Source organism: Ceratotherium simum, chromosome 21, assembly GCF_057802395.1.
Source record: "Ceratotherium simum simum isolate JZ-2026a chromosome 21, ASM5780239v1, whole genome shotgun sequence".
In the NCBI taxonomy this organism is placed as follows: Eukaryota; Metazoa; Chordata; class Mammalia; order Perissodactyla; family Rhinocerotidae; genus Ceratotherium; species Ceratotherium simum.
Window position 1 is genome coordinate 22,750,793 of NC_141920.1, and position 17,693 is coordinate 22,768,485.

General features: G+C 59.5%; 1 protein-coding gene across 3 annotated transcripts in view; it reads right to left on the reverse strand.

Annotated features, from left to right (window-relative positions):
• Positions 1–2,905: 2,905 nt before the first annotated feature.
• Positions 2,906–17,693, reverse strand: part of SRC (SRC proto-oncogene, non-receptor tyrosine kinase) — a 53,198-nt gene continuing 38,410 nt past the window's right edge. For all 3 annotated transcript variants that reach the window (XM_087445291.1, XM_087445290.1, XM_004430422.3), the window contains 9 exons: positions 13,735–13,833; positions 13,458–13,561; positions 11,438–11,587; positions 9,775–9,930; positions 7,604–7,783; positions 6,606–6,682; positions 5,711–5,864; positions 5,419–5,550; positions 2,906–5,128 (listed from right to left, as the gene is read on the reverse strand). In XM_087445291.1, the coding sequence (XP_087301417.1) occupies positions 4,920–5,128; positions 5,419–5,550; positions 5,711–5,864; positions 6,606–6,682; positions 7,604–7,783; positions 9,775–9,930; positions 11,438–11,587; positions 13,458–13,561; positions 13,735–13,833 (1,261 nt within the window). In that variant the 3' untranslated portion in view covers positions 2,906–4,919. The remainder of the gene's footprint in view (positions 5,129–5,418; positions 5,551–5,710; positions 5,865–6,605; positions 6,683–7,603; positions 7,784–9,774; positions 9,931–11,437; positions 11,588–13,457; positions 13,562–13,734; positions 13,834–17,693) is intronic.

Genomic DNA, 17,693 nt, shown 5'->3' on the forward strand with positions numbered 1-17,693 from the left:
CCCACACAGAGGGCCTGACACAGATGCACACACAAGCGTGTGTACTCGCACAGCTGCACAGGCCCAGGGCAGGGCTGGCTCAGGGTAAATCTTCAATACGAGCTTTACATATGACTGCATGAAAGAATGAATAGGCCAGCAGCCCAGAGTGACAGCCAAGAAACGTGGGCCAGAGGATGGAGAGACAGAGACAGAGAGACACACTCAGAGAGACGAGGAGACACAGGCCGATGGGCAGAGAACAGGTGACAGGCCAGGATGGACACACATGTCCCATCCTCTCTAGGTGGGAGGGATAGAATAGGGGCACAAATTACGGGGGTTTTTTCTGTTTTTTTTTTTTTTTTGAGGTTTTCTGTATCTTTCTAACTCTGCTATAAGGAATATATTTATGTATGTGTGTATATATATAAAATAAGAAAACATCTTATTTTTCTCAGAAAGCAAAAACCCAAGCAGAATAAGAGAAAACCCACTGAACCAAGGAAGGGAAGGTGGAGGGCACACGGGGGTCCTAGGGTCTCCAGTCCCTGAGGAGGGCTGGACACTGGACAGGGCTGCAGAAGGAGCAGGCAGAGGGACCAGGAGACAGTGGTCCCAGCAGACTGGACGTCTCCCCCTCTCCACTCTGCCTCTCTCGTGAAGAGTCGAGCAAAAGCAAACTGAACAGAGGCCCAGAATGAGGGAGTCAAAACTGGAGAAGAAGCCAGAGACAAGAGGGCGGAGCGACAGAGAGAGCTTTCCCGCCTCCCCTCCCTGACCAGACATCGCCCATGTGGGCCAGATCTGGGTGCACCAGTGAGAATTTCCCCAGCTCCTCAGCTCTTGTTCTAGTGGGCGAGCTAAGTGAACCACCATGACAACCCTTGCATGTTCCAGGGGGGTCAGGGAAAGCTCCCAGAGGCGGTCTGTGGCCTCTGAGATGTGTTTTGAAGGATGAATAGGAGTTTGCCAGATTGCAGAGAAGGAAGAAAGGGCATTCCCAGCAGTGGAAACAGCTTGGGCAAAAGCATGGAGGTATGAGAGGGTCTGGGGAAGAGACAAGCATGGAGAGATTGATGCGGAAGAAATCTGAGAGACAGAGACACCAGAGAGACTAGAGAAATAAAGAGAGACGGCAGCGAAGAACAGAGAAAAAGAGAAACTAGCAACAGTGAGAAAGAGAGTCACAGAGAAACAGAGACAGAAAATGAGACGCACATAGAGACACACAGAGAAGGACCAAGAAGTGGAAGGAAGCAGGGTTAGGGAAGGGAACAGAAAGAAACAAAAAAGTGTCCAGACAGAGCCAGGGCCAGACAGGGAACAGAGAGAGCTGGAGAAACAGACAGACGAGAGAGAAAGGCACAGTTAGATAAAGAAAGAGAGACCAAGACGGAGAGAGACACACGCGGAGAGACACACGGGGAGAGAGGCCAAGAGGTGCAGAGAAAGGGTCCCGGACCCTCCCCAGGACCAGTCTCGGAACAGCCCCCATTAGAGCACCCCCCCCACACCCGCGCCCAGCGCCGCGCAGGCGCACTCCGGACCCACCGCGGCAGCGCGGGCCAGCGGTTTGTCTCCGCCGGGGCTGGGGCGGGACCCCGGCCAGCTCGCTAGTGTCCCTGCGCCCTGGGCACCCGTGGGCCCTGCCGGGAGTGGCCAGCACCATGTGTGCGCTCCGCGCTCACACACGGGTCCACACGGACACACACGCTGGCCCAGGCACGCTCACAGAACGCAGCTGCACATAGTGTCCGCAGGTTCAGGCAGGAACTACCTGGATTTGTGTCCACGAAATACACACAAATCCGTGCACACACAGCCGGAAAAAAACAGACCCACTCACTCGCTTCATAACCCACTAAGACCCAGGTAAGACACCCCTGGAGCCCACAGGCTAGTAGATCACCTGGACACGTCTGTATACAGACACAGCGGGGCAAAGACATGCCTGACCTCTCAACTCACACCCGCGTGAACACACAGGTTCACACATCTGGGCACACAGCCCCAGGAGCCTAGAGTCACGGACCACCTGGACACGTGTCCACACACCAACACAGACACCCGTGAGCAAACAGGCCCCCACACACCCACGTGACCACAAAGGCACACACATCCTAGGCACACACTCCCACAAGCAAACAGAAAACATGCCACAAACTCACATCCACGTGCCTACCAATGCTCCCAAGACGCGTGCACACCCACAGGATCTCCAGGTGTCCACTCTGACCGGGACACTATGGCATTTGCCTTGTGAAAATAATACTGAACAGAGAAATGTCCTGATTTTGAAATTCGTTTTTAATTAAACAGTGCTATTACCGCCAGAGGTGACCGGCGGTGTACCAGCGTAGGTGTGCGATCTGATGTAAGATAAATTTCTTCATCTAGACTGCTGCAAATGAACTTCCCAGGTTGTGTCCCTTGGTCGTGGGGAAGAAGAGAGGAGAGGAAGGGTCTTTGGATTTTTCTCCAGAATGCCCAGGACTTTGGTTGATTCAGCCCAGCACTCCCGGGCAACACAAAGACAGCAGGCACACAGCCTCATCTACCCATGAGCACAGCCACAGGTCCACACAGGCCTGCCAGCCCCACCCGGCCCCCACAGTGTCAGCTGCCACCGTCCACCCCCAGCATCTGAGTCCTGAGCTGCTCACACTCGCGGAGACCCGGTGCATCTCAGACACAAGCAAGGCCTCTGCCCGCGTGCTCACTCCCTGAACGCAGGTGCAGATGTGCACACACAGCCACATTCCAAAGTGGCCGTCTCCAGTCTGATGATGTCACCCCCGGCCTGAAGCCCTCCAGCCACCAGTGCTGCCCGCACAAAGGCCCCTCTGACTGCAGTCTGTCCTCACACCCCACCCCCTCTTGCTGTCCAGCACACAACAGATGCTCAATAAACCACTGGCCAAACTCGGAGGTCTGTTTGTGTTTAATCAGACAATATGCAAAGTATTTACAACCAATTCTGGATCCCCCCTCCCCCCCAAGCCTGGGCCGTGGAATACGGGACCCCCAGGCCCTGCCCAGAGCCGGGGGTCCCCTAGGCCTCTGCATAGTCATCTGAAATCTACAAAACACTGTTTTAAAAAAAAGGACAATATTAGGACACCTTATACAAAGGGCCTGGGGCAGTCGGAAGGGGACTTGAGAGCACGCTGGGGCAAGCGAGCCCAGATTTGACTGGGAAGGACAGCAGACTTGGGTAATAAACACGTATGAAAGGAAGAGCTGAAATTTCATAGGCGGGTGCCGCGTGGCCTCCTTCCCCGCCGGCAGGGCCTGGCTGGCTCAAGAAGCCCCAGCAGCGGGACTGTTATTGCTATGATGGGGGACTGTGGGTGAAACGTACAACGTGTCTGGGCAACAGAGCAGGGGGCATCTTTACATATTAAATATGGACACACATGGAGGAATACACACGTGCACACACACATACACACACAGGGGCCCTCGGCAAGATGCCCACAGACTGTCAGCTGCTCCTTTAAGATGGGCACACCGGGGCCCAGGGAGAAGCTACCACACACCCGAAGGCTGAACAGTAGCGCTAGGGCCAAAACACAGTCTCCTGCCGCCCGGGGCTGGGCTCACCACGCGACGCCAGGCCACAGGGTCTGCACAGGAGCGGAGCAGTTGCAGAGGCCATGGCCTCACATGGAGGCAGACACTGCAGCCCAGAGAGGAAGCAGGGGCCGCCCGAGGACACAGAGCCAGTCCTGGTGCACGACACTGGACACCCTCGTCCTCTCTCACCCTGGCCTAGGCACTCCTTTCCCTACTCATGATTTCAAGAGTGCCAACTTGGGGAGGGAGCAGGGGCCAGCCACCGAAATGACACAAGACAAACTGGGGGAAGGAGGACCTGGGTTCTCTCCTGGGGCCACAGCCAGGGCCTCCCAACCACTTGGATCTTCTACTTTTGCTTGGTTGCCTCCAGAGCCGGGGAGCTCACTTCCTTTCATGGCTGGCTAGCTCCAAACGTCAAAAACCACCACATTCTGATTGCAGCCTGCCTCTCTACACCGGCACCTTCACCCTCATTCCTAGCTCAGCCCCACACCCACCTCCTCTCTCTCCCCTGATGACAGCCCCGCTGAACGGGCAGCGGCAGCAGGTCTCTCTGCCGTCTCTAATCCATGCTCAGTCCCTTTGTTCCCTGGGCTGCCTAGTCTGTCCATGATGCCTCCGAGGACAATCTTGTTGGTTCCTGAGGAAGACAGAGGGAGCACCGGGTTCCGATCCCATCTCAACCCTGAGCTGCTCTGTGCCCTGGGGTAAGTCACAGCCCCTTGCTGAACTCAGTTCCCCCGTAGGTAATATGGGGACAAGGATTGATGATCTCTAAGGGTCCCTCATGTCCAAGAAGGGCAGGGTTTGAGAGGGTGCCCACCCCACCCACCATCATCAAGTTAAGCTAGGCTCGGGCTGCCCAGCCTGGGAGCCACAGCAGAGGGCTCTGAAACACCCCAACAGGTGTCTCAGAAATGGACGGCAAGGGGCAGGATGGCAGGCAGGCCGGGGCCCATCACTCCTCTTTGGAAAGGCTCTTTGGCCAGCTCTCAAGACAGACCTGGGTGGGGTGGCAGCGGGAAGGAGCCAATGCGTGGAGTAGGCTGAGGCTGGAAAAAGGGCGCCTGGGCCCCGCCCTTCTCCCCAGTTCCCCCTGCCGAGACGCGCAGAGCCCCAGGATTGGACACAGGTGGCTGGAGCAGGAGCCGGACGCAGTCACCATGCCAGCCTTGGACGCCGCCCTCGGGACTGCCCCAGGCCCTTCCATGCCACAAAAGAGGGAGGGGCCTCGTCCCTGGCAATTCAGCCCCACAGAAAGGGTCAACGGTGGGCGGGCAGAGGGAGGCAAGCCCCCGTCAGGGGCCACCCAGCCCAGGATCCCAGCCCAGAAGCAGTCTGGCCGGGTAGCCTGCCCCCTATAGGTTCTCTCCAGGCTGGTACTGGGGCTCGGTGGACGTGAAGTAGTCCTCCAGAAAGGCCTGCAGGTACTCGAAGGTGGGCCGCTCCTCTGGCTCCTTCCGCCAGCACTGGCACATGAGGTCGTGCAGGGACTCGGGACACTCGGGCGGGCAGGGCATCCGGTAGCCCCGCTCCACTTGGTCCAGCACCTCGCGGTTCACCATCCCTGTGGGCAGAGGGAGCATGAGGAAGGTGGCTCCGGTGAGGACACGGGGTGCGGGGAAGTTGCCGGGGACAACAAAGGGCTTCCCACCTAGGACCAGGTGGGTATGACCACGGCTAAGTCCCCTCCCCACGGCTGGGAGTCCTGACCAGAGAGACAGCCTAAGATCAGATGCTCAACCTCTTTGTTATACAGATGGGGAAACTGAGGCCTGGGAGGGGGTGTGGCTTGCCCGAGGTCACCAGGGCAGAGGGGCTCAGGGACCAAAGATGGGCCACAGGGAGCCCTCTTACCAGGGTAGGGCACCCGTCCCTTTGTTGTGAGCTCTGTCAGCAGGATCCCAAAAGACCACACGTCCGACTTGATGGTGAACCGGCCGTAGAGGGCGGCCTCTGGAGCCGTCCACTTGATGGGGAATTTGGCACCTGCAGGAGCGAGAAAGTTCAGGCGAGGCTCGGCAGAACGTCACGACCGCTCTGCCAGACAGGCACCTTTCGCTTCCCCACTGGACAGACGAGGAAACTGAGGCTCCGAGAAGGGGCGTGAGCTCCCAAGGCCACAGAGCACCCGCCCGGCCCTGCCCACCTTGCCGGGCTGTGTATTCGTTGTCTTCAATGAGCCGGGCCAGCCCAAAGTCGGCCACTTTGCACACGAGATTCTCTCCCACCAGGATGTTGGCGGCGCGCAGGTCCCGATGGACGTAGTTCATTCGCTCCACGTACGCCATGCCCGAGGCGATCTGCAGGCGGGAGCCCGGGAGCCCGGCTCAGGGCCACCGCGCGCCCTCCCCAGGTCACGGGGCGCGCGCCCGGGGAAGGAGTCATCCCCAGGGGTGGAGACCCAGCCAAACGCCCTGCCCTCCCCGCTTCTCCAGGCAAGCGAGGGCAGTTTGCCGTAAACGCGGCCAGCATAGAAAGCAGGACCAGCGCTCGGCAGCAGGAGGGGCGCAGGGCAAAGGGAGGCGCAACACAAGCTGCAGCCAGGGAATGGGGCGACCACGAAACAGAGGCCCCAGACGCCCCACAGACACAGAGTGTGCCACGTCCTGTCTGCCATCCTGAGTCCCCTCTCTGAGCCCCAGGTGTCTAGCCCCTCAAGTGGGAATAATAACCATCCCTACCGCCCCTGATTGTGATCAGGATTAAATGAAAAAATGGTTGTTCAGCACCGCCTACAGCAAGCAAACACTAATACATGTTTGCTGAATGGCTGAATGACCTTCACAGAGAAGAAAACTGAGGCCTGAGGTCCCACAGTAAGTTAGTGACTCCTGATGCCCAGGTAAGGGCTCTTTTCTCCGCCTGGAACTACCACCCACAGCACCTGTAGGTCATCCCAGCAATACATGTGGCGAGACCAGCAAGTACAGGGCAATCAAGGCAAGCTTCCTGGAGGGGGCGCTCAAGCCAAAACTGGCTGAGCCAGGTGGGTCTGGGTGCTCGAGGGCCAAGGGTGTGGGAGGCAGGAGGGGCTGACTCACCTGAGCAGCCATGTCCACCAGCTGAGGCAGCCGCAGGTACTTGCCTGTCTCCCCCTTGAGAAAGTCCAGCAAACTCCCTGGGCAGAGAGAAAGCAGCTCTAGCCCCCGCCCTGTCCTCCCCGAGCCAGGAAGCAGTGATTCCCAGGTCCTGTCCACCTGGGCTGGCCGTGCTTTAACTGGCAGAGCAGATGTGTAAACCCATCTCTGAATAAAGTCTCACTCAGCATTTGTCATGCAAAAGGCAAGCAGGATGGGAAACAACCAGATGTCCACCTCCAGGCGGAACTGAAACTGTGGTCCAGCCACATAGTGGAATACTACTCAGCACTGAAAAAGGAACCAACTACCAATACACGCTACACCAAGGGGAACCTCGGAGGTAAAAGACCACACAGACAAAGTTCTAGAATAACCAAATCTGTGGAAGCACATCAGCAGTTGCTGGGGTTGGGGACTGGAGGGTACTGTCTGCAAAGTGGAACAAGGAGCTTTCTGGGGTGATGGAGATCTTCTATATCTTGACTTCGTTAAGGGATACACAGAGTATCCATTTGTTAAAACTCACTGAACTGGACACTTAAAACGGGTGTATTTTGTCGCAGGTAAGTTATACCTCCCAAAAAGTGGAATTTAGAAAATTAACTAATTAACTTAAAAATTAAGTAAAGGTCAAGCCAGGGACTCGACGTAGATGTGGTTCGGCTCGGAGGGTCAGGGGAGTTCTCCTTCCAGCCCCAAAATGGCAAACGGCCCAGCAAACTGGGGGCGACAAGATGCCTGGCGGGAAATCGTTAAAAACAAAATGAAACGAGAAAGGCACCCTTTGGTGCGACTTTCCACGGACAGGAGAAGTCGGTTCTACGCTCTTCCATTTCAAAGACGTACATTCCAGATGTGGGGGAGGGAAGCAGCCTGCCCACCCGGCCGCGAGCACCCTGGCCGGGAGGCGGCCGCGCGGGGGCTGTGCGTCCGCCTCCGCGGCACCCGCCGGGCCTCACCCTTGCTCATGTACTCGGTGACGATGTAGATGGGCTCCTCAGACACCACCGCGTACAGCTGCACCAGCTTCTCGTGTCGCAGCTTCTTCATGACCTGGGCCTCCTGCAGGAAGGCCTCTGGGGACATCGTGCCCGGCTTCAGGGTTTTGATGGCCACTCTGGTGGTGCCGTTCCAGGTCCCTGTGTGGGGAGGGGCGCAGGCTGCCTCAGTGGAGAACCCCCCGTGCCCGTCCCACAGGGACCCAGGATCTGTCTGCCTGGGCCCCAGTTGCAGCTCTGGCCTCCCTAGCCATGTGACAAGCCCAGCCACGGGCCAGGCCCTTCCTGAGCCTCAGTGTCCCCATCCATAGAAGGGGCGCAGTGACAGGCCGCTCCTCACAGCGCTGTTACAAGGATTAAATGAGTCTGGTACAGGCTTCAGCAACAGCAGCTGTTGTTAGGACTATGATTATTAGGAATGTCCCAAAAAGCAGTACATTCTCCTGAGAGATGGGAAACCATGGTTCTAACTCAGCTGCTCTCTCCTGGGCAATCATGTTCCTTCTGGGCAGCGTGTCAAAGGTGCCTCAGGTGTCAGCAAATGAATGGGGCCTGGATGAGGCAGACAAGGCCACAGGAACAGGAGGCTGTCTCGAGCCACACTCCCCAAAAAGTAAGGCATCACACTAAGCAGGAGGGCTTGGAGGTCAGACTGCCTGTGTGTGACTCCCACCTCTGCCTCCTGGGGCAGACAGACCATGGGTGGGCCAGTTCCCCACTCTGAGCCTCAGTTTTCTCGTCTGGGAAATGGGGATGCTATAGCGTCTACCTGTGGGGCTGCTGCGGATTAAATGAGATTTCAGCCACTGGGCCAAGTCTGCTGTGAGGGCTCAGTAAATAAAGCTGCCGCTGTCATTTTATTATTATCTGGTTTTTAAACTGTGAGGCCTTGGGGGGAGCCATGTTCTAGATAAACACCAGTGTGTTTATCCGAGTCCCTGTCCCAGCTGGGCCTGAAGCTCCTTTGCAGAGTGGCCTTGGGGCCCTTCCGCCCAGTCTCCGGGCCTCCATCTGAGGGCTGGTGCTCAGGCCCTCCCAGCAAAGGCCATCCAGGGAGCCGTACCTGGCACCTCGGGTGTCTACGTGGGGCCCCCAGGAGGAATTGAGAACCTCCCCACGGGCATGACCGCACGGCCAAGCCAGGAGTGAGTTCTGCGGCCACCAGGACGGCTGATGCAGGGACTTATCCAGGTTCTGCTCAAGTCCTCATTGTGTGTCTGTGCCTCGGAGCTGGCTTCCCACCCTCTCCCTCTCCCCAGCTCAAAGCCAGCACCTCCCTCTGCTGACCCGGCCTGACCCCCAGCCTCCAGGCCTCCGTCCCTGCAGTGCCTTCCACCCAGGAGCCCTCTCTGCTCTCCTCCATCGTGTCTTCCTCTGAAGGGAGGAGAGTGGAGACAGAGGGGCCAAGTGAAGACTGTGGCTCAGATGAAACAGCCTTGAAAACAGCACCCCGTGATGCCCCCGCCGAAGCCACAGGCTTACAACCGTCCGCCCACCTCAGCCCCCCTCCCTGACCCTCTGTGTCGGCAGACACCAGGCAGCAGGCAGGGCCTGGCTTTGTCAGGGCTGCACGGTGTTTTCAAGGATGGTTTGCCATTTCTCCAGGGTGAGACAGGAGGTGGTTAACAGGCCCAGACCTTGCCAGACCCTGTGCTGCCTGCACTCTGTCTGTGAGCTGAGCCTTCTCTTCCACGGCTAGGAGCTAACGTGCAGGCACACTGGGCCAGCGTTCTCTCTCAAGCCCACGAGGGGGCCTATCATCACCAGCCCCATTTGACAGTTGGGAAGATCGAGGCTCAGAGTGAAGCCACCTGGCCGAGACCTCACGGCACGTCACTGGGGAGTCATGACGCCCAGCCCCAAGATGCTCTTGGTAAACAGGTGCCACGGTCTGCAGAGCATGGGGGGCCCACCTCAGCCTGGTGCCAGCCACCACCAGGGGAGCTCCATGTTGAAAACAGGGCCCACTGCTCAGCAGGGCCAACTGAGACTCAGGGAGGCGAAGGGGAGGGGAACGACGGGGCCTTGAGCTGCCACATGGGAGGAACATCAGCCTGGTTCTCGGGTGGGGTCACCAAAGTCCCCCCAAAGGGACCGTGGTCCCCTCTGAGGGGGCAGGGGCAAGGCCTTACCCATCCACACCTCTCCGAAGCAGCCCTGGCCCAGCTTGACCTCCAGCCGCAGAGACTCCCGGGGGATCTCCCAGGCATCCTTGGCCAGGCCCTGAGTCTGTGGCTTGGACGTGGGGCACACGGTGGTGAGGCGGTGGCACAGGCCATCGGCGTGTTCTGAAGACAGGCAGGGAGACAGAGTTCAAGCACAGAGGGCACCCTGGGGCCTCCCCGTCCCACAGCGCGTGCATGTGTGTGCGCACCTGTGTGTAGACACACACATTGTATGCACACAGGCTTCGGGGACACACAGGATGCCCTCGAGGCCAGGTGTCCCCACCTGTGTGCACACCCTCACCCCAACACAGGCCCACACTGCATCTGCTCACGGAGTCATTCATTCATTCATTCATTCATTCATCAGACTTTAAGGGGTGGCCACCTAGGCAGGTACCAGGGACCCAGTGGAGGACAAGTCCAGTGGAACCCTGCCCTTGGGGTGCTCACAGTCCAGAGGGGAGCCCCACTTCCCTTAATCAGCTCCCAGGACCACAAGTGTGATGGAGGAGAGCTGTGCATGCAATAGCAGCAGGTGGGATGGATGGAGTCCTGGAGGGCTTCCCAGAGGAAGTGGTACCCAGGCTTGGAGTTGCATGAGGGTAAGTGCTTGACTAGGGAACAGCCCTCCAGGCAGGGGCACACGGCCTCAGGCAGGGGCACATGGCCTAATGCATGTGCAAAGGCCCTGAGAGAGGAACAAGCCACGGGGTTGGAGGAACTGAAAGGAGGCTGGCGGGTGGCTGCAGGGGAATGAATGGGGGAAGGGAGGCCCAGGTAAGGCAGGGAGAGGCCAGCGGGTTTAGACCACCCAAGGCCTCGGAGGCCGCGTGAGTGTCTTTATCCTATGATTCCAAGGTAATCCTGGAGAGTTTTGATCTGGGGGAGCAGGGTTCAGAATGAACCCTACAGTGGTGGCCAAGGGGACGGAGGGGGTGCCAGACCCTAGAGGAGGCCCCGCTGACAGAGGAGGAGGAGGCGCGGGGGGGCAGGAGCTGGCGCTCTCAGGACAGGCAGAGGCCATGGCCACATGCCACAGACACCCACAGAGACCTGCCCGCACAGGTCCACAGAGGCCCGTGACACTTCAGTCCACCGGGCAGCCCTGGACCTCCGGATGGCCAGCCACACTATTGCACACACGCCCCGCGCCCCAACCTGCGTGTGAGCACCGCCAGCCCTCGCTCCCTCCGCCTGCTGCGCTCCCTCCCTCTGCTCTTTGCTGCAATCCATCTAGCCACCCCCTCCTCTTCTCCCAGTAACCAGTTCAGACTGGCCCTAGGGCTGCGGAGACAAACCAGCCTATGCCCCCTCTCCTCCCTGCTCACTCCTCCAGGCAGCCCCCTCCTTGCCAGCCAGCTGCAGAGGAGCAGAGAGGAGGGAGGGGCAGGAGGGGGAGGGAAGAGGGGAAGAGGGAGGAAGGAAGAGGGAAAGGGGGGAGGGCGGGGTGGGGAGCAGGAGCCACACATCCTCGGGATAACAGAAGCCCCCTCCCCAGGGTCTGCAGCTGAGGCTGAGCCCCCACACACCCCCTCAGAGGGCCCAGCCCCAGGCCCACGGCAGCCTGCTCCCCGACCCCGGCTGCCCGGCCGGCCCCTGGTGGCTGGAGGCCTGCGGCGGCACTCACTGGAGTAGTAGGCCACCAGCTGCTGCAGACTGTTGAACTGGGTGCGGGAGGTGATGTAGAAGCCACCGCTGTCCAGCTTGCGGATCTTGTAGTGCTTCACATTGAGGCCCTTGGCGTTGTCGAAGTCGGACACGGAGAGGCAGTAGGCGCCTGCGGGGCAGGCAGAGAGAAGCCTGACCACCACACCCGTCACCCCACGGCCACGGCACGAAGCGCAGTCCTGGGCCCGCCCGACACAGCAGGGAAGGGAGGCCAGGCCGCGGCCCTGGCCTGGGGCACAGCCAGGTCTGGCCCACCGTGTCTCTCAGCACCCAGCTCTGGGCCGGCCACCAGGGCAGGGCCAAGCAAGCAAAGGGGCACCTGGCCAGAGAGCCTCGTCATGGACCCTTGGCCCTGGCAAAACCACCGAAGCCTGAGTGTGTATCCCAACTGTGTGACCTAGACAAGTCGCTCGCTCTCTCTGGGCCTCAGTTTCCTCCTCTGCACAATGGGGCTACTCCCGGGGATGCTGGGAAGATTCAATGAGACCACATGTGAGGGCTTGGCACACAGCAGGTGCTCAATAAATGTTCGCTGGGAGCCTGGGAGTGGCCTCGAGTGGCTGTGTATTCCTGGCCTAACTGCTTCCCCCTCTGGGCCTGCCCACGGAAGCACTATCCACGGCTCACCCCTTCCTGAAGACTCCAGGCTCAGGCAGGAGCGGGCGGCTGGCTGAAGCCGCAGCAGTCATGGGCAGGACACCATGTGCTGGGCACGGCCTAAAGGCCGCCAAAGCCATGCTGGGGCCAGCCCTGGTGGCCCCTCCCTGCTTCCCTTGAACCTAGAAAAGCTTTTGCTGGAAAAGCTTCCTCCTGCCCAGCAGGCCTGGCTAGTAGCCTCCGTTAACCTGAGCCCAAGAGACACCTGGGGTGGTGTCACGGAACAAGGCTGAGCCCCAGAGGCGGGGGCAGAGGCTCCAGCAGCCAGAGACAACCCTTCTCAGGAGGCAGTGTACAGGCATTGTGCTAGAAACCCAACCCCCACGGCCCACAGACCCTCTGGACAGTGCTCAGATGGGGGATTACAAGCTCCCGTGTAAAGAAGGAGAAAATGAGGCCAAGAGAGGGAAAGTAGCTAGCCTCAGGTCACCCAGCAAGTCCGGCACAGAGCTGGACTTGAACCCATAGCTGGGTCTCCAAAGCCTGCACTGGGCAACCATGACTTACTACAGATGGCTCAGGTCGTGTGCATGTAGAAGCCACAGGCCTGAGCCCAGAGCCCACCCGACCACGTGTGCACCCACTCAGGCACGCCCATGCCCAGTGGCCCGTGCTCATAGAGGCCCCCAGGCACCAAGACAAATCGGCAGTAATTCACTCCCACACAGCAACACACAGACAATCCCACTCCCAGGTGCACACACGTGCATGGACCCACACGTGGGGTGCCCGGCCACGCGGCCGCTCAGAAATGCACATGCATGACAAGACATTCTGCTTTCCCATCTCCCACGGAGCCCCAGGCCCACAGGAAGTGCCCCAGCTTCGTTGCCATGGTGATGGGGCACCTGCAACCACTTGCAGAGGGGCTGGAGAGAAAGGGAGTGGTCTGTATTCTCTGGCTAGGGGGAGGGACAGGAAAGGAACAGGGGCCAGGACTGTTGGGGGAAGGTCCCAGCACCCAGTCCCGCCCCAGAGGCCCCTGGAGAGGGGCAAGAAGAGGGCCCAGGGCATGAGCACCCTCCCTGGGAGCAAGCCTTTTGCTGTGTGACCCTCAGACCTCCTGACGACCTGTGCCCACTCCTCATCTGAGGAACCTGAGGCCAGAGGGGCTCAGCGTCATCTTTTGCTGTACCTCTGGCCACCCCAGATAACTCAGTGTTCCTCCAATGTACCTCCTTGCCTTTGAGGCTGTTGTGTTCTCCACCTGGAGGGCTCTTCCCACCCCACTCCATATACCAAACTCCTATTCATTCTACAACGCCCAACTCATACAACCCACAAAAGACCCAGTTCCCACTGCCCAGCAGGAGAGTTCGTACCTTTCGTGGTCTCGCTTTCTCGCACTAGGAAGGTTCCTCTGGGGTTCTCCACATTGAGCAGTAACCGCTCTGATTCTCGTCTGGTGATCTTGCCAAAGTACCACCTAGGGCACAAGGGAGGAGGGCGGTGTTGGCGATCCAGGCTTCCACCCGCCCACAGCACCTCTCCCTGGGATGTGGCTGGCCCTGGGCAGTAAGACCACCCGCTCCAGCCCGGGAGAGAAGCTCTGAACCAGCAGGGGTGGGGAGCTGGCAGGAGGCCAGAGTCAGTACTCACTCCTCAGCCTGGATGGAGTCGGAGGGCGCCACATAGTTGCTGGGGATGTAGCCCGTCTGTCCCGTGCTGAGCGAGTGGGCGAGCCACCAGTCTCCCTCTCTGAGCAGGGGGAGGAGAAGGGAGCAAAGGAGAAGGGAGCCATCAGCGGTGGGCCCAGTGCCTGCGATCTTCACAGGTGCTGTGCTGGGGGCCCTCGAGGCCAAGGGAGGCGCAGGGAGCGGTGGGCCCAGCTTGAGTTCCCGCAGCCTGCCAGACAGAGCTTCCTCTCCCCAGCCCAGATGCCTCTTGTCCAAAGCCGACTCAGACGGGCTTTGTCCAGGACTGAGCTGGGTCAGCCTGAGGCCCAAATTCACAGGGGCAGAGTCCTGGGGCGGGAAGTGACCTGCTTCCCTTCAGATGGACAAAGCCATCTCAAGATGCCAGCAGCTGCCTTGAGAGTGAGGGAGGAAGCTCCCTGTCTCTGGGAGCAAGCAAGTTGTACCAGGAGAGAAGATTCCTGCCTGAGATGGACGTCAAATCAGACCTTCGAAGCCTCCCCAAGCCCTGCGATTTGGAAGCCCAATCCTGGGAACTGGTGAGACCGGGCACAGGCAGGGGGTGGCCCTTTTGGAGCTTGGTGACAATCCAGGCACCGACCCTGCAATCCCGAGTAGTGCCTGCCTTTGTCACAAACCACAGGTCACCCCTAAAGGGCTCCTTGGCTGAAAATACAGGCCTCCTCCTGCAGCCTGCCCATCTACAGGGGAAACTGAGGCCAGAGGGGGCTGGGACTTGCCCAGAGTCACACAGAGAGTCGTGTCAGAGGGGGCTGAGGTGGGGGAGCCCCGATGCCCAGGGCACTTCTACACTAACTACCCCGGGAGGAGGAGGAGGAGGAAGGGGAGGCAGAGGAGATGGGACAGGAGCGGGAGGAGCCCCCCGCACAGTCGGGGCCCCTGGGCCTGGGTGGGCATGGGGAGGGGACAAAGTACCTTTGCAGCCATCTGAATGTGAACCAGGTCTGGCTGGAGCGGGGGTCCAGAGACACAGAGGAGAGAGGAGAAAGCGAGAGCCCAATGGGAAAGAAGAGGCAGAGATGGGGGTGGTGAGAGAGAGGCGGAAAGAGCAGGGGAGGGGCAGGAGAGCCAGGCGGTGCTGGGACGGGGACAAGGCAGGGCAGCCACAGAGGCCTCACATCCAAAGCAACCAAGGGGGACAGGGAGAGGTCCATGGGAGTGAGGGAGGCCAATGGGAAGGACTGCCTGGGAAATCGGGTCCAGCCCCGCCCACTCCCACCGTGCAGACGGGAAGACTGAGGCTCTGCTCAAGGTCACACAGCCAGGCCCAGGCTCCTGACCCCCAGATGAGGAGGACCCTCCCTCCCTACAGGGGAGCTTGTTGAGCTTCTCAATTCAAGGCTCCTTTCGGCCCTCACCACGACCCCAGAAGACACACAGGAAGCAGGACATGCCCCGTCGTCGCCAGGGCCCAGAGAGAGAAAGGCCCTTGCCCATGGTCACACAGTCTGCACAGGAACCCAGATCCCCGGCTCCTGGTTCTTCTGAGCTGCCCCTCATCCATAGTCTTCAGCCCATTTTGAAGATGAAGAAGTTGAGGCCAAGAAAGAGTGGGGCCAGGAGAGCTCTCCAAGGACCCACCAGAGCGCAGGTGAGCACCCAGACCCACGGGCTCAGCCAGGTGGACCCGGTCCCTTCTGGATGGAGTAAGGCAAAGGGAGCGTGCCTGGGGCCGTGTGGGCTGACTCGGCTGTGCGGTCGCCACGTGTATGCTCAGACAGGGGCACCAGCTCACAGGGGGTCTCTGCGGGAGAGGGGGCCCCCAGTCAGGGGGCAAGGCCCAGCTCAAGGAGAGAAGTCCTTAGTCGCCCAGGACCTCCATCTACCTCCCGGCTGTGCATCCACCTGGGGGTGTCCACACTTATCTGTCCCATCCGACCCTCAAGGCCACCCTGTGAAGAAGGAAAGCAGGCCTCAGCCCCCAGATGAACAAACTGTGGCTCAGAGATGTCTAGGGACCAGCCCGAGGACACAGAGTACCCAGGCTGGAGTAACCCAGCACTTTCTCTGTACAGTGGGGGAAACTGAGGCACAGAGAGAGGCAGAGACTTGCCCAAAGCTACAAAGCAATGACTCAAGTCACAGGGAACAGCTGAAATCTCCCAGTCCAATTCATTTCACCACTGAGGAAAATAAGGCACAGAGAAAGGCAGTGATTTGCCCAAAGCCACAGAGCAAATCAATGGCAGAGCAAGGGTGAGAACCAGGGCCCCTGAGTGCCCGCAGCCAGAGGCAGCAGGCTGCCTGGACCCCTGCAGCCTCCCCAGGCCGCTCGGAGGCCCTCGGGGAAGCCAGGGGCAGACGGAGGGGGCGGCAACAGGAGTGGGCGGGGACTGGGCTGAGGTCTAGGTCGGAGGCTACACGAGGCAGAATGACAAAGCCAGAGTGCGCAAGCTGGCCGGCCTCTGGGACGCCCCAGCCACCCACTCCAAGTGGGAGGCCGCAGGAGCATGCGCCCAGAGGCCAGCCACGCAGGGCCCCAGAGGCAAGGGGCGGTCAGCTCTGCTGATGTCACCCAGACTCCAGCCAGCAGAGCCTCCGGCTCCGACAGCAGCCCAATGTGAGGCCGGTCCGGGGGTTCTATTTCACCAGGGCGGAGGGAGGCGCACCGCAATCTCCCAGAAGGAGCCCCAGCTCGAGAGACCCCTGAGAGCTCGAGCGCCAGAGCCAGACCGCCCTGGGCGCTGTCCCAGCTCACCACTCGAGGTGCGTGACCCAGGCACTGCCTCCATTTCCTCATCCGTAGGATGGGGACACTCACGCCTCCCTCAGAGGATGTAAAACACCAGCACAGGGCCTGGTGCACAGTAGGTGCTCACGGCGCATGAGCGGTTAGTATCTTGATTTGGCTAAAAAAAGAAAAACAATTAGATCTGTATCTTTAGGGTGCCCCTCCCCACTCTCCAAAATGATTTTAAAAACCAAAGCAGCTCAGTCCCAGTCTCCAATAAGGATCTGCTGTGTGACCTTGAGCAAGTACCCTAACCTCTCTGAGTCTTAGTTTCTTCATTTATAAGGAGTAATATTCACAGACTCTCCCTTGCAGGCAAAGTGTGTAAACCAGTCAGCATCAAGGCAGCATCGGGTAAGCTAACTACTGTGACTGGCACCTGAGCCTCAGTTTGCCCACCTGTGAAATGGAGATATCAGGCCCCATCCTCCCACGTCGACGGTCTGGGAGGCTCAAACCTGCCTCAGGTAGCTGCGAGCTGGCTCTGCCAAGGACCAGGCACTGCTCCCACGTGAGAGGCCCCACAGCTTCCCAGATCAGACCAGTCTGGCAAGGACACCAACCCAAGCCCGGCGTCGGAAGGAACAGCGGCGTTAATCTACCTGGTTGAGCAGATTTACTGCATCCAGCACCTTCCCTGTGGCCTGGTCCCCATCAGACGGTTGGGAAGAAGGGAAGGAAGGGATCACACACATTCCTGCCCGACCCTCACCTTCCCACATGTGGCCAGAGGAGACAGCACTGGACCAGGAGTCCCCGAGTTCACCTCCCAACTGCTGTTCACTAGCTGCCTGACCTTAGGCTACTGACCTCACCTCTATGAGCCCCAAGATCCTCTTTTTGGAGCCTAATCCTTGCGCCAGCCCAGCTGGCATGTAGACTGGGAGTGTGGCAGCTTTGGAACCTGGGAAGTTGGGCCAGTTTGGGTGATTATTTCACTTGGGCTGTTGGGACTGGTCAGAGAAGCACTGTGGGGATCGCGAGGAGCAGGGGCAGCCAGGCATGGCCCAGGCAGTCCATCTGAGCCCTGAGTGCATGGTCAGTGGGGAGAGGGCAGGGTGAGGCCAGGGCAGGTCATGTGAGGAGGACAGGGAGGTGTCCTCAGCCCCATGGTGGGGAGTGGAGCTGGAGTACCCAGGGCAAGGGGGCAGAGGTCAGCTCTGCCCAGCAGG